At 44.1% G+C, this 24,378-nt stretch overlaps 1 protein-coding gene across 1 annotated transcript; it reads right to left on the bottom strand.

Annotated features, from left to right (window-relative positions):
- Window positions 1–749: 749 nt before the first annotated feature.
- LOC132377654 (musculoskeletal embryonic nuclear protein 1-like) lies at window positions 750–22,508 on the bottom strand. Its single transcript, XM_059943857.1, has 3 exons — window positions 22,215–22,508; window positions 22,010–22,133; window positions 750–7,100 (listed from the first exon to the last, which is right to left on the bottom strand). Exons 1-3 carry the CDS (start codon window positions 22,263–22,265, stop codon window positions 6,991–6,993), a joined length of 285 nt encoding a protein of 94 aa, XP_059799840.1. The 5' UTR covers window positions 22,266–22,508; the 3' UTR covers window positions 750–6,990.
- Window positions 22,509–24,378: the final 1,870 nt, after the last annotated feature.

The raw sequence follows: 24,378 nt of genomic DNA, 5'->3' as shown, positions 1-24,378 counted from the left end.
ACATGTATAGGCAACAAGGAGGAAATAAGATGCTTCAGGAGTATAAAAAGAGTAAGAAAATACTTAAAGAAATCAGGAGGGCTAAAAGGAGACATGAGGTTCCTTTGGCAGTCAGAGTGAAGGATAATCCTAAGAGCTTCTACAGGTATATTAAGCAAAGGATAGTAAGGGATAAAATTGATCCTCTTGAAGATCAGAGTGGTCAGCTATGTATGGAACCAAAAGAAATGGGAGAGATATTAAATGGGATTTTTGCATCTATATTTACTAAGGAAACTGGAATGGAGTCTATGGAAACAAGGCAAACAAGTAGGGAGGTCATGGAACTTATACAGATTAAAGAGGAGGAGGTGCTTGCTGTCTTGAGGCAAATCAGAGTAGATAAATCCCCAGGACCTGACGGTATTCCCTCAGACCTTGAGGGAGACTAGTGTTGAAATTGCGGGGGCCCTGGCAGAAATATTTAAAATGTTGATATCCACGGGTCAGGTGCCGGAGGACTGGAGAATAGCTCATGTAGTTCCGTTGTTTAAAAAAGGCTCAAAAAGTAAGCCGGGAAATTATAGGCCGGTAAGTTTGACATCGGTAGTAGGTAAATTATTGGAAAGAATACTAAGAGATAGGATCTACAAGTATTTGGATAGACAGGGACTTATTAGAAACAGCATGGATTTGTGCATGGTAGATCATGATTAACCAATCTATTAGAGTTTTTTGAGGAAGTTACCAGGAAAGTGGATGAAGGGAAGGCAGTGGATGTTGTATACATGGACTTCAGTAAGGCCTTTGACAAGGTCCCACGTGGGAGGTTAGTTAGAAAGATTCAGTCGCTAGGTATACATGGAGAGGTAGTAAATTGGATTAGACATTGGCTCACTGGAAGAAGCCAGAGAGTGGTAGTGGAGGATTGCTACTCTGAGTGGAGGCCTGTGACTAGTGGTGTGCCACAGGGACCAGTGCTGGGTCCACTGTTATTTGTCATCTATATCAATGATCTCGATGATAATGTGGCAAATTGGATCAGCAAATTTGCTGATGATACAAAGGTTGGAGGTATAGTGGACAGTGAGGAAGGTTTTCAAAGCTTGCAGAGGGATTTGGACCAGTTGGAGGAATGGGCAGAAAAATGGCAGATGGAGTTTAATGCGGACAAGTGTGAGGTATTGCACTTCAGAAGGTCAAACCTAGGTAGAATATACAAGGTAAATGGTAGGACACTGAGGAGTGCAGTAGAACAGAGGGATCTGGGAGTACAGATACATAGTTCTCTAAAAGTGGCGTCACAAGTAGATAGGGTTGTAAAGAGAGCTTTTGGTACATTGGCCTTTATAAATCAAAGTATTGAGTATAAAAGTTGGAATTTAATGGTGAGGTTGTGTAAGACATTGGTGAGACCGAATTTAGAATATTGTGTGTAGTTTTGGTCACCTAATTACAGGAAAGATATTAATAAAGGTTTACAAGGATGTTACTGGGACTTGAGAAACTGAGTTACAGAGAAAGGTTGAATAGGTTAGGACTTAATTCCCTGGAGCGTAGGAGAATGTGGGGAGTTTTGATAGAGGTGTATAAAATTATGATGAGTATAGATAGAGTGAATGCAAGTAGGTTTTTTCAACTGAGGCCAGGGGAGAAAAAAACCAGAGGTCATGGGTTAAGGGTGAAAGGGAAAAAGTATAAAAGGAACATTGTGGGGGCTTCTTCACACAGAGAGTGGTGGGAGTGTGGAATGAGCTGCCAGATGAAGTGGTGAATGCAGGCTCACTTTTGACATTTAAGAAAAACTTGGACAGGTATATGGATGAGAGGGGTTTGGAGGGATATGGCCCAGGTGCAGGTCAGTGGGACTAGGCAGAAAAATGGTTCAGCACAGCCAAGAAGGGCCAAAAGGCCTGTTACTGTGCTATAATGTTCTATGGTTCTAAACTGAAGTTCAAATTTAATTGTCATTCAACTATACATGAATAAAACCAAATAAAGCAGCATTACTCCAGGTCCAAGGTGCAAAACACAGTACCAACAGTCACACACAGCACAAGGCACATATAGATTTCAGTAAAATAAAGACACATGCAAAAAAAATTATAGACTCTTGAGTCCATGGATGTTGCAGCAGTCTGCAGTTGAACACAATACAGCCTGCCTTCTGCCAAGCGGGCACTGGGAGGCAGCACTGATTTCAGCTTGGACGCAGTACCGTACTGCTCCACTGGAGCCCACTGACTCCAACACCCCTCTCCTTGGTGGCTGTAAACAAGCAATACTGGGGCTTGAGGCCACACATCTCCCCCATTGACCGCCAATAAATCAGTAAATCAACAATGCCAAACCAGGTCTTGTTATTGCAAGCAGAGCAATTAAGATGATCACTCACTGTTAGACTGCATACTGCCTTACGTTTCTGACGCAAGCAACAGCAAGATCTGCACAAGTCCAGTTGTTTCAGTCTCTCTGATGGGGTAGACTTTCAGAACTTTAAATTTTTGATATCCAGCAGGGTCTTGTATCATGAAAAAATGTTTAAAAAGACATACACCTTTGGTTGACCCTGTAGAAGCCACTGTGATTGAATGTGCTGCCATCTTGCTGGATGTGTGTGGTTATGTACTTCAGTAGAACGATAAAGGCATAGACTATGTTCTAAATGAGGAGAAAATTCAGAAGTACAAAGGGAGTTGGGAGTCCTCGTGCAGGATTCCCTAAAGGTTAACTTGCAAGTTGAGTCGGTTGTAAGGAGGGCAAATGTGATGTTAGCATTCATTCCAAGAGGACTATAATATAAAATATTATATATCTTTGATATATAGGATATAATGCATTGGAATGGGTCCAGAGGAGGCTCATGTATAGTGGGGGAGTATAGGATCAGAGGGTACAACCTCAGATTGGAGGGGAGTCACTTTAGAACAGAGATGAGGATTTGCTTTAGCCAGTGGTGGTGGATCTACGGCATTCATTGCCACCAATGGCTCTAGAGTCCAAGTCATTGGGTAGATTTAAAGCAGAGGCTGATAGTGTCTTGATCAGTAAGGGCATCAAAGGGAGAAGGAGGTGAATATGAGGGATAATAAATCAGCCATAATTGAATGGTGGAGCAAACTTAATAGGCTGAATGGCCCTAATTCTCCTCCTGTGTCTTTTCATGGGTGTCAAAGGTTATGGGGAAAAGTCAGGGGAATGAGGTTGAGATGGAAAATAAAGCAGCCATGATCAAATGACAGAGCAGACTGGAAGGGTTGAATGGTATTGGTATTGGTTTATTATTGTCACGTGTACCTGCATACTGTTCATGCAGGTTAAATCATTACACTAAAAATACAACTGCAGATGCTGTGGATCAAAGAATACGTACACAACGCTGGAAGAACTCAGCAGGTCAGGCCGCATCCATGAGAAAAGAGTAGCCAACGTTTCAGGCCGAGACCCTTCATCAGGAATGGGGTGGAAGAGAGAGCTGAAGCCCAGTAATAGAGATAGGGGAAGGGGTAGGGCCTAGAGGCGCCAGGTGAAAACCCAGAGGAAAGATAAAGGGGGAAGGGGAGGGGATAAGCATGAAAGAACTGTAGAGATAAAGAAGCAGAAAGTTGAAATGGTAGAGAGGGACCTGGGATAGGGGAAGGGGGAGGGAATTACTGGAAACTGGAGAATTGAATGTTCATACCACCAGGCTGGAGGCTACCCAGACGGTAGATGAGGTGTTGCTCCTCCAATCTTGAGTTTGGCCTCATCGTGGCAGTAGAGGAGGCCATGTATGGACATATCTAGATGGGAATGAGAGGCAGAGTTGAAGTGAGTGGCAACCGGGAGGTCCTGTCTATTGTGACAGACGGAGCGTAGGTGTTCAATGAAGCGGTCCCCCAATCTACGTCAGGTCTCGCCGATGTAGAGGAGGCCACACCGGGAGCACCGGATGCAATAGACGACTCCAACAGACTCGCAGGTGAAGTGTTGCCTCACCTGGAAGGACTGTCTGGGGCCCGGAATGGTGGTAAGGGGGGGGGGGGTGAGGACAGGTGTAGTATTTGCGCTTGCAGGGATAAGTGCCAGGTGGGAGTTCTGTGGGGAGGGACGTGTGGACCAGGTAGTCGCGGAGGGAACGATCCCTGTGAAAAGCTGAGAGGGGTAGGGAGGGAAAGATGTGCTGGATGGTGGGGTCCTGTTGAAGGTGGCAGAAGTTGCGGAGGATAATGTGTTGGATCCGGAGGCTGGTGGGGTGGTAGGTGAGGACAAGGGGAACCCTGTCCCTGTTGTGGTGACGGGAGGATGGGTTAAGGGCTGAAGTGGAGGAGATGCGGGTGAGGGCATCTTTGATGACGCCAGAAGGGAAACCACGATCCTGAAAGAAAGAGGACATTTGAGAAGTCCTGGAATGGAAAGCCTCATCCTGGGAGCAGATGCGGCGGAGACGGAGGTACTGGGAATAGGGAATGGCATTTTTACATTGGGCAAGGTGAGAAGAGGTATAGTCAAGATAGTTATGGGAGTCAGTGGGTTTGTAGAAGATGTCAGTGGATAGTCTGTCATCGAGACAAAGAGATCAAGAAAGGAGAGAGAAGTATCCGAGATGGACCAAGTAAATTTAAGGGCTGGGTGAAAGTTGATGAAATTGATGAACTCAGCATGGGTGCAAGGAAGCTGCACCTATGTAGTCATCAGTGTAGCGGAGGATAAGTTGGGGAATGGTGCCAGTATAGATTTGGAGCATAGACTGTTCCACATAACCCACAAAGAGGCAGGCATAGCCGGGGCCCATGCGAGTGCCCATGGCTATGCCCATGATCTGGAGAAAGTGGGAAGAACCAAAGGAGAAGTTATTGGGAGTTAGAACAAGCTCCGCCAGCCGGAGGAGTGTGGTGGTGCTGGAGAACTGGTGGGGTCTGTTACCCAAAAAGTAGCAGAGGGCTTTGAGGCCTTCTCAATGGGGCATGGAGGTGTATAAGGATTGAACATCCATGGTAAAAATGAAGCGGTCAGGGCCGGGGAATTGGAAGTTATTGAAGAGGTGAAGGGCATGGGATGTATCCTGGATGTAGGTGGGGAGAGACTGAACTATGGGGGATAAAATGGAGTCCAGGTAGGCAGGCACAAGTTCTGTGGGGCAGGAGCAGGCTGAAACTATGGGTCTGCTGGGACAGTCAGGCTTGTGGATCTTGGGGAGGAGGTAAAAACAAGCTGTGCGGGGTGTGGGAATTATGAGATTTTTTGCTGAGGGAGGAAGGTGTCTGGAGTTGATGAGGGTGGAGGTGGTGCGGGAGACAGTGGATTGATGTTTTTAGGTGGGGTCCTGTGGCAGGGGTAAGTACGAGGAGGTGTCGGAGAGCTGCTGTTTGGCCTCAGTGAGGTAGAGTCCGCCAGACTACTACGGCACCACCTTTGTCTGCAAGTTTGATGGTGAGGTTGGGGTTGGTACAGAGAGAATGGAGGGCAGTGAGTTCAGAGGGAGTGAGGTTAGAATAGGAGAGAGGGGTGGTGAAGTTGAGACAGTTGATGTCTCGGCGACAGAGATGAAAAGGTCGAGAGCAGGTAGAAGGCCCGATGGGGTTGCCCAGGGGGAGGAGGAGTGTAGAAGACGGGAGAATGTGTCATCACTGGGGGGAGGGGGGAAATCCTTGTTGAAGTAGTAGGCTCGGAGACGTAGGAAGAAGAGTTCAGCATCATGGCGGGCACGGAACTCACTGAGATGGGGGCGGAGGGGGACAAAAGTGAGGCCCTTACTGAGGACAGAGCGTTCTGCCTCAGATAGGGGAAGGTCAGAGGGGAGGGTTGGGACTGGGGTTAAGGGGAGGGTAAGGAGTGGGGAGGAGGGTTGTTCGGATGTTCAGGGAGAGCGGGCAGAGGGGAGGATGAGGGATCGGAGGGATGGAGAAGGGATGAGGGATGAAGGGAAGGCTGGGAGCCACAACCAGTATAGGAGGTATCAGGGGAATAGGACGGGCGGCAGGACACTGCGGCAGCACCAATGGTCCCGGCCATAGGATCCTGGTCTGAGCCGGACCCGGAGCTGGGGTTTCCGGAGCTTTTAGCCCGCAGGGCGTCAAATCTGTGGTCAGAGTCTGGAGAGAGAAAGTTCATGGTCCACCGGGGGCTGGTGCCCATGTACAGGGGGCCGTGGTGCAAGTTGGGGTCGGAGTCCGAGGTGGATGATTCTTCGACGTGCTGAAGGTTGATGTGCTAACCCTAACCCAAATCATTACACTGCATTGAGATCGAACAATGGTACAACAGTAACAACATGAATAAAGTGTAAAATCATCAGGGAAAGTGCAGTGCACAGGGAAATAATAGAGTTGAGACCGAGTCCACCTTATCGTACTGGAAATCCATTCAAAAGTCTCATAACAGCTTTCAGACTTTTGTATCTACCACCTGATGTGAGAGGGGAATAGCAACATTGTCCAGGGTGGATGGGGTCTTTGATTATTCTGCCTGCATCACTGAGGCAGTGAGAAGTGTGTAGACAGAGTCTATGGAGGGGAGGCTGATATTTGCAATGTGCTGAGCTGCGTCACCTCAACACAATATTTTATACGTATTTGTGGGATTTTGTGTCAGAGAGGATGGAAAATAATTCTTTGATCATCTACTTGTTATGGTGAATGATTGATTGTTTGGTGTTATGTTGTTTGTCTGTTTATGGGAGACAGTGAGTATAAGTGTATATCCAAGTGAGTGTGTGCATTAGTGACACAGAAACTGAGTGCATATCTACATTCTGTGAAAAATTACAAGTGCAAGAAGGTCATAAGTCCGCAGGGCTATTTATTTCAAAATTATGAATTGTGTAATAATGCATCAGTCTGATCCAGAATTGTAACTGAATATATTTGGGTGGGGTCAGTATTATTGCAGCTTTGTTTTAATCATAAAAAATAAATTGCATATCCTCATAAATGAGCAACACTTTAGGACTAGGCATTTAACAGTTCCTCTGTAAATGAAGCTGCTTGTTACAACTCGGCCAGAACTTCCAGCTGTAATGCTGAATTTTCATCATTTCTGGAAAATGCTTTTTGGTTGATCCTCAGTGCCCTTTGTGAACACGGTCTCTTGTCCTGTTCTTGCAGCGCTAAAGACAGAGGGAGCGACCATACCTTCCTGTTCTGTTGGCACAAACATAACAAATCTCACCAAACTCAGCAAATTAACCAGGCAGCAGTAATTCTCCACTCAGTAATGCCTCCATTCTCCGCCCCCCCACAATAATTCACACCAATGGCCACTCACACCCAATGATCACATTCCTAAAATGAACCCAATGGTGTCATAGTCAATCCCTGGTCCCAGTGTACCTCTACATCTCCATATTCTTCATTCTGTTCCCAGTTTTTCATGGTTTGATAAAATGTGATAATGCATGGACCATGAGTTTGATCTAACATAAATGAGCCAGTGTTTTATTTTCTGGTCTTAAGGCCAGTGTGCGGTGCTCTGTGTTTGTTGAGCTTTGCAGTTGCCTGAATAATTCCTTGGTCGGCACTAGAAATAAAGTTATTGATTTACTTCGGGAGTATTGTGGGTTATGGTTTATTTGGTTGTACTGACTTTTCAGCCACGGGTTCCAAATTGTCCTGCTCCATTAATTTTCCACCTTCAAATGTTTTTCTAATCCTCTATTGAAAATTTCTCTTCAGGAAATCTATCCTTGCTGCATTAAAAAAAATTGTTATCTGTTGTTTTGGTTCTTTGGTCAATCTCCATCAATGTGCCCTTTGGCTTTCAACTTTCCAGCCACTGAAAACAAATTCCCCCTATTCTTTCAAACCTCCCCATGACTTTGAAAACTCCTAACCTCTCAACCTTCCATGCTCACTACATTCCTTCAACACTACTACCTGTTGAGTAACTCTCCTTAGAACCCTCTAAGAAACTTTGATGTCATTCTTCAATTATACCCAGAATCAGATGCAATCATCAGTCTTCGACCTAAACAGTACTCAGAAAGTGTTTTATCTGTTTAATAATATTTTTTTCTGAAATTACCAAAGGTCTCTCTCTGAAATTCAAGGATTGTTTTTAGAGCCAGTTAGCTTGACCTTGAGCATGCAATCTCCAGAACCTTCTACTGTCTTCCTCCTCGGACTAAGTTGTTCACCAGGAGTGGTAATAAAAACATAGAAAACCTACAGCATATAATGCACAGGTAATGAAGGGCAACATGATGTCAATTTGCGAATATGGAATCAATTATAGAGTATGGAAACCGGACCTTTGACCTAACATGTGCCTGGTGTCTGGAGTGGTGACCTGAGCTAGTCTCATTTGGTCTATATCCCTCTAAACCAGGGGCTCCCAACCTATTTGTTTTGCCATGGACCTCTACCATTAACTGAGGGGTCCATGATCCCCAGGTTAGAAAGCCGTGCAAACCATTCCCAACTATGTACTTATCCAAGTATCTTCTAAATTATGTTACTGTACTTGTCTCAACTTTCTCTGTATATGCACTGCCTTCTATGTGAAAAAGTTGCTCGTTTGGTCTACAGGTTCCTCACACCTTAAACCTATGCCTCTAAATTTTAAGACCACAAGATATAGGAGCAGATATAGGTCAGCTGACAGATGTATGTGTTGGGGAGCACTTCGGGTCCAGTGATCACAATAGCATTAGCTTCAATATAATTATGGAGAAGGACAGGACTGGACCTAGAGTTGAGATTTTTGATTGGAGAAAGGCTAACTTTGAGGAGATGCGAAGGGATTTAGAGAGAGTGGATTGGGTCAAGTTGTTTTATGGGAAGGATGTAATAGAGAAATGGAAGTCATTTAAGGGTGAAATTATGAGGGTACAGAATCGTTATGTTCCTGTTAGGTTGAAAGGAAAGGTTAAAGGTTTGAAAGCACCATGGTTTTCAAGGAATATTAGAAACTTGGTTCGGAAAAAGAGGGATGTCTACAATAGATATAGGCAGCATGGAGTAAAGGGATTGCTCGAGAAGTATAAAGAATGTAAAAGGAATCTTAAGAAATAGATTAGAAAAGCTAAAAGAAGATACGAGATTGGTTTGGCAAATAAGGTGAAAGTAAATCCAAAAGGTTTCTACAGTTATATTAAAAGCAAGAGGATAGTGAGGGATAAAATTGGTCCCTTAGAGAATCAGGGTGGTCAGCTATGTGTGGAGCCGAGGAAGATGGGAGAGATTTTGAACGATTTCTTCTCTTCGGTATTCACTAAGGAGAAGGATATTGAATTGTGTAAGGTGTGGAAAACAAGTAAGGAAGTTATGGAACCTATGGCAATTAAAGAGGTGGAAGTACTGGCGCTTTTAAGAAATTTAAAAGTGGATAAATCTCCAGGTCCTGACAGGATATTCCCCAGGACCTTGAGGGAAGTTTGTGTAGAGACAGCAGGAGCTCTGACGGAGATCTTTCAGATGTCATTAGAAACGGGGATTGTGCCATAGGATTGGCGTATTGCTCATGTGGTTCCATTGTTTAAAAAGGGTTCTAGAAGTAAGCCTAGCAATTATAGACCTGTCAGTTTGATATCAGTGGTGGGTAAATTAATGGAAAGTATTCTTAGAGATAGTATTTATAATTATATGGATAGACAGGATCTGATTAGGAGCAGCCAGCATGGATTTGTGCGTGGAAGGTCATGTTTGACAAACCTTATTGAATTTTTTGAAGAAGTTCCAAGGAATGTTGACGAGGGTAAGGCAGTGGATGTAGTCTATATGGACTTCAGCAAGGCCTTTGACAAAGTTCCACATGGAAGGTTAGTTAAGAAGGTTCAGTCGTTAGGTATTAATGCTGGAGTAATAAAATGGATTCAACAGTGGCTAGATGGGAGATGCCAGAGAGTAGTGGTGGATAATTGTTTATCGGGATGGAGGCCAGTGACTAGCGGGGTGCCTCAGGGATCTGTTTTGGCCCAATGTTGTTTGTAATATACATAAATGATCTGGATGATGGGGTGGTAAATTGGATTAGTAAGTATGCCGATGATACTAAGGTAGGAGGTGTTGTGGATAATAAGGTGGGTTTTCAAAGCTTGCAGGGAGATTTATGCCGGTTAGAAGAATGGGCTGAACATTGGCAGATGGAGTTTAATGCTGAGAAGTGTGAGGTTCTACATTTTGGCAGGAATAATCCAAATAGAACATACAGGGTAAATGGTAGGGCATTGAGGAATGCAGTGGAACAGAGAGATCTAGGAGTAACAGTGCATAGTTCCCTGAAGGTGAGGAGTCTCATGTAGATAGGGTGGTGAAGAAGGCTTTTGGAATGCTGGCCTTTATAAATCAGAGCATTGAGTACAGAAGTTGGGATGTAATGTTAAAATTGTACAAGGCATTGGTTAGGCCAAATTTGGAATATTGTGTACAGTTCTGGTCACCGAATTATAGGAAAGATATCAATAAATTAGAGAGAGTGCAGAGACGATTTACTAGGATGTTACCTGGGTTTCAGCACTTAAGTTACAGAGAAAGGCTGAACAAGTTAGGTCTCTATTCATTGGAGTATAGAAGGTTGAGGGGGGATTTGATCGAGGTATTTAAAATTTTAAGAGGGATAGATAGAGTTGACGTGAATAGGCTGTTTCCATTGAGAGTAGGGGAGATTCAAACGAGAGGACATGATTTGAGAGTTAGGGGGCAGAAGTTTAAGGGAAACACGAGGGGATATTTCTTTACTCAGAGAGTGATAGCTGTATGGAATGAGCTTCCTGTAGAAGTAGTAGAGGCCAGTTCAGTTGTGTCATTTAAGGTAAAATTGGATAGGTATATGGACAGGAAAGGAGTGGAGGGTTATGGGCTGAGTGCAGGTAGGTGGCACTGAGTTCGGCACGGACTAGGAGGGCCGAGATGGCCTGGTTCCATGCTGTGATTGTTATATGGTTATAAGTAGGAATTCAGCCCATCGAGTCTGCTCCGCCATTCAATCATGGGCTGATCCAATTCTTCCAGTCATCCCCACTCCCCTGCCTTCACCCTATACCCTTTGATGCCCTGGCTAATCAAGAATCCATCTATCTCTGCCTTAAATACACCCAATGACTTGGCCTCCACAACCACTCGTGGCAACAAACTTCACAGATTTACCACCCTCTGACTAAAGTAATTTCTCCGCATCTTGTTCTAAATGGATGTCCTTCAATCCTGAAGTCGTGCCTTCTAGTCCTAGACTCCCCTATCATGGGAAATAACTTTGCCATATCTAATCTGTTCAGGCCTTTTAGCATTCGGAATGTTTCTAAGAGATTCCCCCCTTCATTCTCCTGAACTCCAGGGAATACAGCCCAAGAACTGCCAGACATTCCTCATACGGTATCTCTTTCATTCCTGGAATCATTCTTGTGAATCTTCTCTGAACCCTCTCTAACGTCAGTATATCTTTCTCTGGGAATTGGACTGTGTACATTCACCTGGTCTGTACCCCTCTTGGTTTTATACCATTCTGTAAGGTAACTCTCAATTTAATCTGCTCCAAGAAATAAAGAGCTAGTTTGTAACTCACAGCCTCAGGTCCTGGCAATGATTTCATAAATCCTGCTTGATTGAGTTTTTTGAAAAGATGATCAAAAGAATTGATAAAAGCAGGACATTGAACATTGTCTTCATGGACTTTAGCAAGGTCTCACATGATAGGCTGGTCTAGAGCATTAGATCACATGGGATCCAGGTTGAGATAGTTAACTGAATATAAAGTTAGCCTGTTGGAAGGAATCAGATGGTAGTGATGGAGGGCTGTTTTCAGACCGGAGGCCTATGAACAGTGGTGTGCTGCAGGGATTAGGTTAAAGGCCTCTGGTCTTTATCATTCATATGATTTAGATGAGAACGCAGGTGGCCCGATTAGTAAATCTGCAGATGACTCCAAAATTGATAGTGTCATAGATAGTGAGAAAAGTTGACTAAAGTTACAATGGGATCCAGATGGACAAAGGAATGGTCAGTAGAATTTAACTCTGACAATTGCATGTATTTTGGGAAGTTAAACCAGGTGAAGACTTGTATCATAAATGGCAAAGCCCTGAATAGTGTTGAGAAACAGTGAGACCTTGGGGTACAAATACATAGTTCCTTAAAAACAATAAGGCAGGTAAACAAGGTGGTAAATGTAGAGGAGCTGGAACATCACGTTACAGGTGTAAGTATCATTGGTTAGGCCGAACTTGTATCAGTGTGTACAGTTCTGGTCATTACACTACAGAAAGGATGGGATATGCAGAAAAGATTTGCAGGATGTTGTGTGGCTGGAGGACTTGAGTTATAGGGTTAAATTAGACATCTGGGACTGTTCCCCTGTAGCCAAGGAGACTCAAGGAGACCTTTTTAGAAATTTATAAAATCCTGAGGGGGATAGATAAAATGAATAGTCCCAAGATGGTCTAAAATTTGGTAGAGATGTCATGGGCCAAAGGGCCTGAACGTGAAGAACTGGAGGGCATAGGTCTAAGGTAAACATAGAACATAGAATAATACAGCACATTTCAGGCCCTTCGGCCAATAATGTTGTGCCGACCCTCAAACACTGCCTCCCATATAACCCCCCACCTTAAATTCCTCCATATATCTGTCTAGTAGCCTCTTAACTTTCACTGGTGTATCTGCCTCCACCACTGACTCAGGCAGTGCATTCCACACACCAACCACTCTCTGAGTGAAAAAGCTTCCTGTAATATCCCCCTTGAACTTCCCTCCCCTTACCTTAAAGCCATGTCCTCTTGTACTGAGCAGTGTTGCCCTGGGGAAGAGGCGCTGGCTGTTCACTCTGTCTATTCCTCTTAATATCTTCTACACCTCTATCATGTCTCCTCTCATCCTCCTTCTCTCCAAAGAGTAAAGCCCTAGCTCCCTTAATCTCTGATCATAATCCATACTCTCTAAACCAGGCTGCATCCTGATAAATCTCCTCTGTACTCTTTCCAATGCTTCCACATCCTTCCTATAGTGAGGTGACCAGAACTGGACACAGTACTCCAAGTGTGGCCAAACCAGAGTTTTATCATTGCATTGCGTCTCTTAAACTCTATCCCTCGACTTATGAAAGCTAACACTCCATAAGCTTTCTTAACTACCCTATCTACCTGTGAGGCAACTTTCAGGGATCTGTGGACATGTACCCCCAGATCTCTCTGCTCCTCCCCACACTACCAAGTATCCTGCCATTTACTTTGTACTCTGCCTTGGAGTTTGTCCTTCCAAAGTGTATCACCTCACACTTCTCCGGGTTGAACTCCATCTGCCACTTCTCAGCCCACTTCTGCATCCTATCAATGTCTCTCTGCAATCTTCGACAATCCTCTACACTATCTACAACACCACCAACCTTTGTGTTGTCTGCAAACTTGCCAACCCACCCTTCTACCCCCACATCCAGGTCATTAATAAAAATCACAAGAAGTAGAGGTCCCAGAACAGATCCTTGTGGGACACCACTAGTCACAACCCTCCAATCTGAATGTACTCCCTCCACCACGACCCTCTGCCTTCTGCAGGCAAACCAATTCTGAATCCACCTGGCCAAACTTCCCTGGATCCCATGCCTTCTGACTTTCTGAATAAGCCTACCATGTGGAACCTTGTCAAATGCCTTACTAAAATCCATGTAGATCACATCCTCTGCACTACCCTCATCTATATGCCTGGTCACCTCCTCAAAGAACTCTATCAGGCTTGTTAGGCACGATCTGCCCTTCACAAAGCCACGCTGACTGTCCCTGATCAGACCATGATTCTCTAAATGCCCATAGATCCTATCTCTAAGAATCTTTTCCAACAGCTTTCCCACCACAGACGTAAGGCTCACTGGTCTGTAATTACCTGGACTATCCCTACTACCTTTTTTGAACAAGGGGACAACATTCGCCTCCCTCCAATCCTCCGGTACCATTTCCGTGGACAACAAGGACATAAAGATCCTAGCCAGAGGTTCAGCAATCTCTTTCCTTTCCTTGTGGAGCAGCCTGGGGAATATTCCATCAGGCCCCAGGGACTTATCCGTCCTAATGTATTTTAACAACTCCAACACCTCCTCTTCCTTAATATCAACATGCTCCAGAACATCAACCTCACTCATATTGTCCTCACCGTCATCAAGTTCCCTCTCAGTGGTGAATACCAAAGAGAAGTATTCATTGAGGACCTTGCTCACTTCCACAGCCTCCAGGCACATCTTCCCACTTTTATCTTTAATCAGTCCTACCTTCACTCCTGTCATCCTTTTGTGCCTTGGGGTTTTCCTTTACCCTATTCGCCAAGGCCTTCTCATGCCCCCTTCTTGCTCTTCTCAGCCCCTTCTTAAGCTTCTTTCTTGCTACCCTATATTCCTCAATAGACCCATCTGATCCTTGCTTCCTAAACCTCATGTATGCTGCCTTCTTCCACCTGACTAGATTTTCCACTTCTCTTGTCACCCATGGTTCCTTCACCCTATCATTCTTTATCTTCCTCACCGGGACAAATTTATCCCTAACATCCTGCAAGAGATCCTTAAACATCAACCACAAGTCCGTAGTACATTTCCCTGATAAAACATCAACCCAATTCACACCCGCAAGTTCTAGCCTTATAGCCTCATAATTTGCCCTTCCCCAATTAAAAATTTTCCTGTCCTCTCTGATTCTATTTTTTTCCATGATAATGCTAAAGGTCAGGGAGTGGTGATGACTGTCCCCCAGATGCTCACCCACTGACAGATCTGTGACCTGATCCGGTTCATTACCTAATACTAGATCTAGTATGGCATTCCCCCTAGTCGGCCTATCAACATACTGTGACAGGAATCCATCCTAGACACACTTAACAAACTCTGCCCCGTCTAAACCCTTGGAACTAATCAAGTGCACATCAATATTAAGGAAGTTAAAGTCACCCATGATAACAACCCTGCTATTTTTGCAACTTTCCAAAATATGCCTCTCAATCTGCTCCTTGGTATCTCTGCTGCTACCAGGGGGCCTATAGAATATCCCCAGTAGAGTAACTGCTCCCTGAGTGGGGAAGAATTTAAAGGGGACCTGAGGGATAAGTTTTTTACAGAAGGAACAAGCTGTCAAAAGAGGTGGAGGTGGGAAGAATTACATTTAACTCAAACTGGAGTTAAACACAAGCTACAAAATATGCTGTACACATGGGCTACAAGAGTAGACCAAAGGCTGGGAATCTTCTGCTGATTATTTCACCTCCCATCTCCCCAAACCCCTAATGCGAGGCTCAAGTCAGGAGTGTGATGAAACACTCTCCACTAGCCTGGGTGAGTACAGCTTCGACATTTCAAACATTTAACACCATACAGGACACTGCAGCCCATGTGACAGGCACTCCATCCTAGATTTGCAGGGAGTTGGAAACCAAAGTGCCAGATCAGATAGTGGAGAGGTCGTGGAGACATGTTGTTAAGACCTCCAACAAAGTCAGGAAACAAAAGGTTGAGCATGGTGCAACTAATGTCCTGAGTTGCATATATTTCAATGCAAGAAATATAAGAAAGGTGGATGAGCTCAGGGCATGGATCTACATGTGGAATTATGAAATTGTAGCCTTCAGTGAGAGGTAATTGCAGGAAGGGCAAACTGACAGTTCAATATTCTGGGGTTCTGTAGTTTTAGACATGACTGAGTGGGAGGAATTAAAGGAAGGGGGATGGCATTACTAGTCGGAAAATGTCACAGCAGTGCTCCATCAGGACAGACTGGAAAACTCATTTAGTGAGGTGTTATGGATGGAACTGAGTAATTGGAAAGGTTTGACCACATTAATAGGTCTATGTTACTGACTGCCCAACAGTCTGAAGACTGCTGCAAGAAACATAGATTGTTATAGTAGGAGAAGTTAAATTTTCACATATTGACTGATATTCCTGTACTGTAAAATAGCTAGGTGGGATAAAGTTTGTCAAATGTGTTCAGGGAAATTTCTTTCATCAATATGTAGAAGTCCTAATGAGAGAGCATGCAAAACTGGATCTGCTATTGGGGAATAAGATGATGCAGTTGTGTAACAGATGTATGTGTAGGGGAAAACATTTCATCCAGTGACCACAGTGCCGTTAGTTTCTAAGTAAATGTGCAGAAACGAAGATCAGGTCCACAGGTTGAGCGCTGGGTGCTGGGAAGCAGCTGAGGAGCTGAGGTGAATGCTTTAAAAGGAGTGGGGACTTGGGACAGTGTGATCGCTGGACTGTCACAGCAGTGGGAGGAGCGAGGGGCTTGGGAGAGTGCTGAGTGCTGGGAAGCAGCTGAGGAGCTGAGGTGAGTGTGAGTTGCATGGAGGGCAACTGAAGGGTTAAGCTGTTGATTAGTTGATTAGAGGGAGAGAGTACTTGAGATAATTGACAGAGACAAACAAAAGAATGGCTAACTGAAGAGGAGCAGCCTGTGTGTGAGTGGCTCAGGGTAGGAGTGGAGTTTTGAGGCTTTCGCTCAAGAGGCTTCGGTGAGTAAAGGCTGAAGGCGAGTTTGCTCCCAGTGAGGTAAGGCCGGGTAAATTCCTTTAATTAATTTAATTAACTTAGGAGTAGGTAAATGGAGGCAGCAGTTAGGGCAGTCGAGTGCTCCGTATGCTGTATGTGGGGAGTCAGGGACAGCACAATTGTCCCTGATGACTACACCTGTAAAAAGTGCATCCAACTGCAGCTTCTGACAAACCGAGTTAGGGAACTGGAGCTGGATGAACCTCAGATCATTTGTGAGGCAGAGGCAGAAATGGACAGGAGTTTCAGGGAGATAGTCACCCCTAAAAGTCAGGAGGCAGGTAGCTGGGTGACTGTCAGGAGAGGAAAGGGGAATAGACAGAAAGAGCAGAGCAGTCCTGTGGCTGTTCCCACCAACCATTTTGGATATTGTTGGTGGGGACGACCTACCAGGGATAAGTTGTAGTGGTCGCGTCTCTGGCACCGAGACTGGACCCTCAGCTCAGAAAGGAAGGAGGAAAAGAGGAGAACAGTAGTGATAGGGGAACAGATAAGAGATTCTGTGGGAGAGATCGAGAATCCCAGATGGTCTGTTGCCTCCCTGGTGCCAGGGTCCGCGATCTCGTATTGAGTTCTTGGTATTCTTAGAAGGGAGGGTGAGCAGCCAGATGTCATGCTCCATGTAGGGACCAATGATGTGGACAGGAAGAAGGAGGAGATTCTGTAAAGAGAGTTTAGGGAGTTAGGTGCAAAGTTGAAGGACAGGACCTCCAGGGTTGCAATCTCAGGATTGCTCCCGTGCCATGTGCTAGTGAGGCTAGAAATAAGAAGATAATGCAGCTAAATACATGGCTAAGGAGATGGTGCAGGAGAGAATTGTCCATGTTTCTGGACAATTGGGCTTCGATCCAGGGAAGGTGGGACCTGTTTCAACGGGACAGTTTGCACCCGAACTGGAGGGGAACTAACATCCTTGCAGGTAGATTTGCTTGTGCTGCTCTGGGGGTTTAAACCAGATTTGCAGGGCGGGGGGAACCAGAGCATTAACGCAGATGGTGAGTTGGAGGAGAATAAAGATCACACGAGGACTGCATGTGTAGACAGAAATCAAAGGTTTGTACGTGATAGAAATGTTCTCATGTGCGTCTATTTCAATGCAAAGAGTATCGTAGGTAAGGCAGATAAACTTCGGGCATGGATTGGCACGTGGGATTACAAATTTATGGCTATTAGTGAGACTTGGTTACAGGAGGAGCAGGGCTGGCAGCTTAATGTTCCGGGGTTCCAATGTTTCAGACGTGATAGAGGGGGAGGGATGAAGGGGGGAGGAGTGGCATTATTAGTCAGGGATAATATCACAGCTGTGCGTAAACAGCACAGCCCGGACGGCTTGTCTACAGAGGCCATATGAGTGGAGCTGAGGAACGGGAATGGTGTGACCACACTAATAGGGTTGTATAGACCGCCCAATAGTCAGAGAGAATTGGAGTAGCAAATCTGTAAAGAGATAGCAGACCGATGTAAGAAACAGAAAGTTGTAATAGTAGAGGATTTTAACTTTCCACATATTGACTGGGTCTCCCACACTGTGAAAGGGCTAGATGGCTTGGAGTTTGTCAAATGTGTTCAGAAAAATTTTCTAAATCAATATATGGAGGTACCTACGAGAGGGGATGCAATACTTGATCTCCTATTAGGGAACCAGTCAGGTCAGGTGACAGAAGTATGCGTAGGCAAACATTTTGGGTCCAGTGAAAATAATGTCATTAGTTTCAAGTTAATTATGGATAAGGATAGGTCTGGTCCTCGAGTTGAGGTTCTAAATTGGAGAAGGGCCAATTTTGTGGAAATGAGAAAGGATCTAGAAGAGTGGATTGGGATAAGTTGTTTTCTGGCAAGGATGTGTTCAGTAAGTGGAAGGCCTTCAAAGGCAAAATTTTGAGGGTGCAAAGTTTGCAAATTCCTGGCAGGATTAAAGGCAAAGTTAACAGGCATAGGGAACCTTGGTTTTCAAGGGATATTGGCGAACTGGTTAAGAAAAAGAAAGAGGTGTACAGCAGGTATAGGCAACAAGGAACAAATGAGGTACTTGAAGAGTAAAGAAAATGTAAGAAAATACTAAAGGAGGAAATCAGGATGGCAAAAAGAAGACATGAGGTTGCTTTGGCAGATAATGTGAAGGTAGACCCGAACAGTTTCTACAAGTATATTAAGAGTAAAAGGACAGTAAGGGACAAAATTGGTCCTCTAGAAGATCAGAGTGGTAGTTCATGTGTGGAGCCTCACAAGATGGGGTAGACCTTAAGCAGTTTTTTGCATCAGTATTTACTCAGGAAACTGGCATAGTGTATGTGGAAGGATGGGAAACAAGCAGTAGTGTCATGGAACATATAGAGATTAAAGGGGAGGAGGTGCTTGTTGCCTTATAGTGAATAAAGGTACATAAATCCCCTAGGCTTGATATGATATTTCCTCGGACCTTGAGAGAGACGAGTGTAGAAATTGCAGGGGCCCTGGCAGAAATATTTTAAATGTCCTTAGCCACGGGTGCGGTGCTGGAGGATCGGAGGGTAGCTCATGTTGTTCTGTTGTTGATAAAAGGCTCCAAAAGTAAATCAGGTAATTACAGGCCGGTGAGTCTGACATCAGTAGTAGGTAAATTATTGAAAAATGTTCTAAGAGATCGGATATACAAGTCTTCGGACCTCCAAGGGCTGATTAAGGATAGTCAGCATGGCTTTGTGCGTGGTAGATCATGTTTAACAAATCTTGTGGAGTTTTTCGAGGAGGTAACCAAGAAAGTAGATGAAGGAAAGGCTGTGGATGTTGTATACATGGACTTTAGTAAGGCATTTGACAAGGTCCCACATGGGAGGTTAGTTCAGAAGGTTTCAGACACCAGATATCTATGGAGAGGTTGTAAACTAGATTTGAAATTGGCTGTGTGGGAGAAGACAGAGAGTGGTAGTGGACGATTGCTTTTCAGACTGGAAGCCTGTGACTAGTTGTGTGCCTCAGAGATCTGTGCTGCAACCATTGTTGTTTGTTGTCTATGTCAGTGATCTAGATGATAATGTGGTAAATTGGATCAGCAAGTTTGCTCATGATTGGAGGCATTGTGGAGAATGTGGAAGGCTTTCAAAGCTTGCAGAAGAATCTGGACCAACTGGAAAAATGGGCCAGAAAATGGCAGATGAAATTTAATGCAGATAAGTGTGAGATGTTGCATTTTGGAAGGACAAATCAAGGTAGGACATATACAGTAAATGGTAGGGCACTGAGGAGTGCAGAGAAACAAAGGGACCTGGGAGTTCAGATACATAATTCCCTGAAAGTGGCATCACAGGTAGACAGGGTTGTAAAGAAGGCTTTTGGCACCCTGGCATTCATAAATCAAAGTATTGAGTATAGGAGTTGGGATGTTATGATGAGGGTGTATAAGACATTGGTGAGGCCAAATTTGGAGTATTGTGTACAGTTCTAGTCACCGAACTATAGGAAGGATATCAGTAAGATTGAAAGAGTGCAGAGAATATTTACTAGGATGTTGCCAGGTCTTCAGGAGTTGAGTTACAGGGAAAGATTGAACAGGTTAGGACTTTATTCCTTGGAGCATAAAAGAATGAGAGGGGATTTGATAGAGGTTTACAAAATTATGAGGGGTATAGACAGAGTAAATGTGAGTGGGGTCTTTCCACTTAGATTAGGAGAGAGAAATACGAGAGGACATGGCTTTAGGGTGAAAGTGGAAAGGTTTAGGGGAAACAATAGGGGGAACTTCTTCACTCAGAGAGTGGTGGGAGTGTGGAACGAACTGTCATTTGTTGTGGTAAATGTGGGCTCACTCTTAAGTTTTAAGAATAAATTGGATAGATACATGGATGGGAGAGGTCTGGAGGATTATGGACTGGGTGCAGATCAATGGGACTAGCGGAATAAAGTTTTGGCACAGACTAGAAGGGCTGAATGGCCTGTTTTCTGTGCTGTAGTGTTCTATGATTGTAGGTCAATTATGGCAGAATATAGCATTAGTGGCAAGACTCATGGCAGTGTGGAGGATCAGAGGGATCTTGGGGTCCGAGTCCACAGGACACTCAAAGCTGCTACACAAGTTGATTCTGTGTTTAAGTTGGGATACAGTGCATTGGCTTTCATCAATCATGGGATTGAATTTAAGAACTGAGAGGTAATGTTGCAGCTATATATGACCCTGGTCAGACCCTACTTGGAGTACTGCGCTCAGTTCTGGTCACCTCATTACAGGAAGGATGTGGAAACCATAGAAAGGGTGCAGAGGAGATTTACAAAGATGTTGCCTGGATTGGGGAGCATTCCTTATGAGAATAGGTTGTGTAAACTTGGCCTTTTCTCCTTGGAGCAACAGAGGATGAGGTGTGACCTGATAGAGGTTTACAAGATGATGAGAGGCATTGATTGTGTGGATAGTCAGAGGCTTTTTCCCAGTGCTGAAATAGCTAGCATGAGAGGGCACAGTTTTGAGGTGCTTGGAAGTAGGTACAGAGGAGATGTCAGGGGTAAGTTTTTTTTACGCAGAGCGTGGTGAGTGCATGGAATGGGCTGCTGGTGATGGTGGTGGAGGCAGATACGATAGGATCTTTTAAGAGACTCCTAGATAGGTACATGGAGCTTAGAAAAATAGAGGGCTATGGGTAACCCTAGGTAATTTCTAAGGTAAGGACATGTTTGGCACAGCTTTGTGGGCTGAAAGGCCTGTATTGTGCTGTAGGTTTTCTATGTTTCTCATTTTTACCGTCAGTATGGAGGTACAAGAGCCTGAAGGTCCACACTCAAAAATTCAAGAACAGCTTCTTCACCTCTGCTGTCGTATTTTTGAATGGTCCACGAACCCACAAATACTACTTCGTTATTCTTTGCACTACTCGTTTTGTGATTGATAGTAATTTTATGTCTTTGCATTATACTTGTAAAAGTCAGTGACAATAAACCTGATTCCGACATTGCAGAGAAAGAAAGGTTATGGACCAGCTCTTACTATGTAGAGACCCGGTGCAGGCATAAGCGATTAGGCATCAATAGTTTAATTGGTTCGGCACAACATGGCGAGCAGAAGGGCCTGTTATTGTTAGGGGTTCTACTTCTAAATTAGTGTTCCGGGTCGTAAGGATATTAGCATTCATTTACAAAGTACTAGTAAAAGATCATTGACTTAAAACATCATCAGCTGTTCTTCACTATTTGAATTCCTACATTCCTGTTTATTTAACGGTTTTTGTTAACCGTGGGGAACAGTTGATTAAATAACTAATCAGAGTAGGACGTTAAATCCGGACAGAACGCCGTCTCTCTCACATGGAGGTACATTTCTCTTAAGTTTGGAAACCTCTCAAGATGTCAGACGATAATAGAACTTCCAGCATCTGCAGAATCTCTCTTAGAGAATTTCCAGATGCGATACTTACTTAATTTAAAAAAAATTACAAGGTGTCTGTTGAGAGAGAGAAGAAAAAAACAGCGAGTCCTACTGTACAGAACCCGCCATGCCGACTTTCACACCAACTACACTATAACTTGGGGAACAAAAAGTTAGCTAACGATGAGAGAAAATTATTGGGCAAAATATCGAGGATTGCAACATATTGAAGAACGGGAAATAAGGTTTTAAAAGACTTACCACATTGTCGCATAACCTGGTAGGTTTTGGATTTGACTGCCTGTTTGCTGGTCAGTTTGTTCCGAGCTCCTTTGATATCTTCCTCTTTCATTGGCGGCCGTTTCTTCTTCACAATCTGCGGCTCCTAAATGGCCAATTTCAGAAACAGTTTGACAAGGGGTATTTTAGAAACACCATACAAAGCTGGCGGCAGTAGCTGTCTTACCTGCGACATACTTCTCAGCAAATTCGCTCCGAATCCAAGGCGGAGCAGCATTACGGGCGAGTTTTGTTCTGGGAGTGTTCTAATTTGGGAATGAGCTCAGAGCCCCTCACTAGCCCGCTATTATTAACTATGATTATTCTCTGTAGAATGTACTGAACCTGTCTGACATTGACGGACAGCTGCAGACTTGGGGAGCGAATTAAACAGAGTTTACAGCACGCAAAACGCCATTCGGCCCAAGACTTTTCTGTTTGTCTATCAGGATCAGAGACTTTAAACTCCGGAATCTGGAAGTAGAACACATTTGGTTGTATCCAGTTTACGGAAGGAATGTCATTTGTGGAGTAAAGTGGGTAAGGAAAGGAGCCCATTTATTGGCCTTCCGTGGAGCAAGTTGCCCTCCAGCCGTGACTAATCCCCTATACAAAGCATAAGTTTCAACCCATTTCCCATCCAGAATATTCCGCCTTCAAAATATCGTCATACTTTCCTCTTTAGTTCCGTGACCATCAGATTCTCTGAGTCAGAAGACAAACGACTGATTTAGAGTCAGAGTAATAAAGCACGCACTCTGGCCATTTGGCCCAACCAGTCTATGCTGACCATGGTGCCCACCCACCTGAGATGATAAGTTTCTCTTTTATTCTTCCTACCAATGCAGACGATTCATATTTCTATTTACCAGATCTTTGTCCGCTCCTTCATAACTTATGCCCTCTACACAACTTCCTAACGTTGTGTCAAAAGATATAGGAGCCATTTCATCATGACTGATCCATTTTCCCTCTCAGACCAATCTTCTACCTTCTCCCCAAATCCCTTCGTGCCCTGAACAAAAGAATCTATCAACTTCTGCCCTAAATATACATAAAGATTTGGTCTCCACAGCTGCCTGTGGCAACAAATTCCACACATTTACCTTTCTCTGGCTAAAAAAATTCCTCATCTCTATTCTAAAAGAACTCCCCTCTATTCTGAGGCTGTGTCCCCTAGTCTTAGATTCTCCCAGCACAGGAAACATCTCTCCATGTCCGCTCCATCAGGGGCTTCGAGGGCTTTCACCATTTGATAGGTTTCAATGAGGTCACCCCTCACTCTTTTGAATTCCAGTAAATACAGGCCCAGAGCCACCAAACGCTCTTCATATGACAAGCCATTCAGTTCTGGAATCATTTTTGTGAGCTTCCTTTGAACCTTCTCCAATGTAAGCACATCCTTTCTAAGATAAGAAGCCCTAATGTGCTCTCAATACTCAAATGAGGCTTCACCAGTGCTTTATAAAGCCTACTATTAAATTGTTGCTTTTATATTCTAGTTCTCTTCAAATGAATGTGAACATCACATATGCCTTAGACCATAAGCCATAGGAACAGAATTAGGCCATTCACCCCATCAAGTCTGCTCTGTATTTCCATCATGGCTGATCCCAGGTCCCACTCAACCCCATACAGCTGCCTTCTTACCATACCCTTTGATGCCTTGACCAATCATGAAACGATCAACTTCTGCCTTAAATATACCCACGGGTTTGGCCTCCACCACAGCCTATGGTAGAGCATTCCACAGATATGGCTAAAAGAAATTCCTCCTTACCTCTGCTCTAAAAGGTCACCCCTTGGTTTTGAGACTGTGCCCTCTGGTTCTGGATACACCCTCTGTAGTAAACACACTCTCCACATCCACCCTATCTAGTCCTTTCAAAATACGGTAGGTTTAAATGAGATTCCAATGCATTCTTCTAAATTCCAGTGAGTACAGGCCTAAAGCTGCCAAACATTCCTCATATGTTAATTCCTTCATTCCTGGAATTATGATATTGAACCTCCTCTAGACTCTCCAATGAAAACACATCCTTTCTGAGATATGGGGCTCAAAACTGTTGACAGTACTCTAAGTGTCTTATAAAGGCACAGCAGTATCTCTTTGCTTTTATATTCTATTCCCCTTGAAATAAATGCCAACATTGTATTTACCTTCTTTACCACAGATTCAACCTGTAGATTAAACTTCTGGGAACTTTGCACAAGGACTCCTAAGTCCCTCTGCACCTCTGATGTTTGAATTTTCTCCCCATTTAGATAATAACCTGCACTATTGTTCCTTTTAATAAAATGCATTATCATATTCTGTTGTTAAGAAGACATACGGTGCATTGCCTTTTATC

The sequence above is a fragment of the Hypanus sabinus genome, chromosome 19 (assembly GCF_030144855.1).
Source record: "Hypanus sabinus isolate sHypSab1 chromosome 19, sHypSab1.hap1, whole genome shotgun sequence".
NCBI classification, from domain to species: domain Eukaryota; kingdom Metazoa; phylum Chordata; class Chondrichthyes; order Myliobatiformes; family Dasyatidae; genus Hypanus; species Hypanus sabinus.
This window is presented reverse-complemented; position numbering and strand designations above follow the sequence as displayed.

What these genes read in the sequence shown, in the direction of transcription:
- LOC132377654 (XM_059943857.1), bottom strand. Translation starts at nt 22,265, where the DNA reads ATGCTGCTCCGCCTTGGATTCGGAGCGAATTTGCTGAGAAGTATGTCG. An exon ending in TGCTGAGAAGTATGTCGCAG is followed by an intron (nt 22,134 to 22,214) that starts GTAAGACAGCTA and finishes TTGGCCATTTAG; the next exon opens with GAGCCGCAGATTGTGAAGAA. An exon ending in CCAGGTTATGCGACAATGTG is followed by an intron (nt 7,101 to 22,009) that starts GTAAGTCTTTTA and finishes TTGTGCCAACAG; the next exon opens with AACAGGAAGGTATGGTCGCT.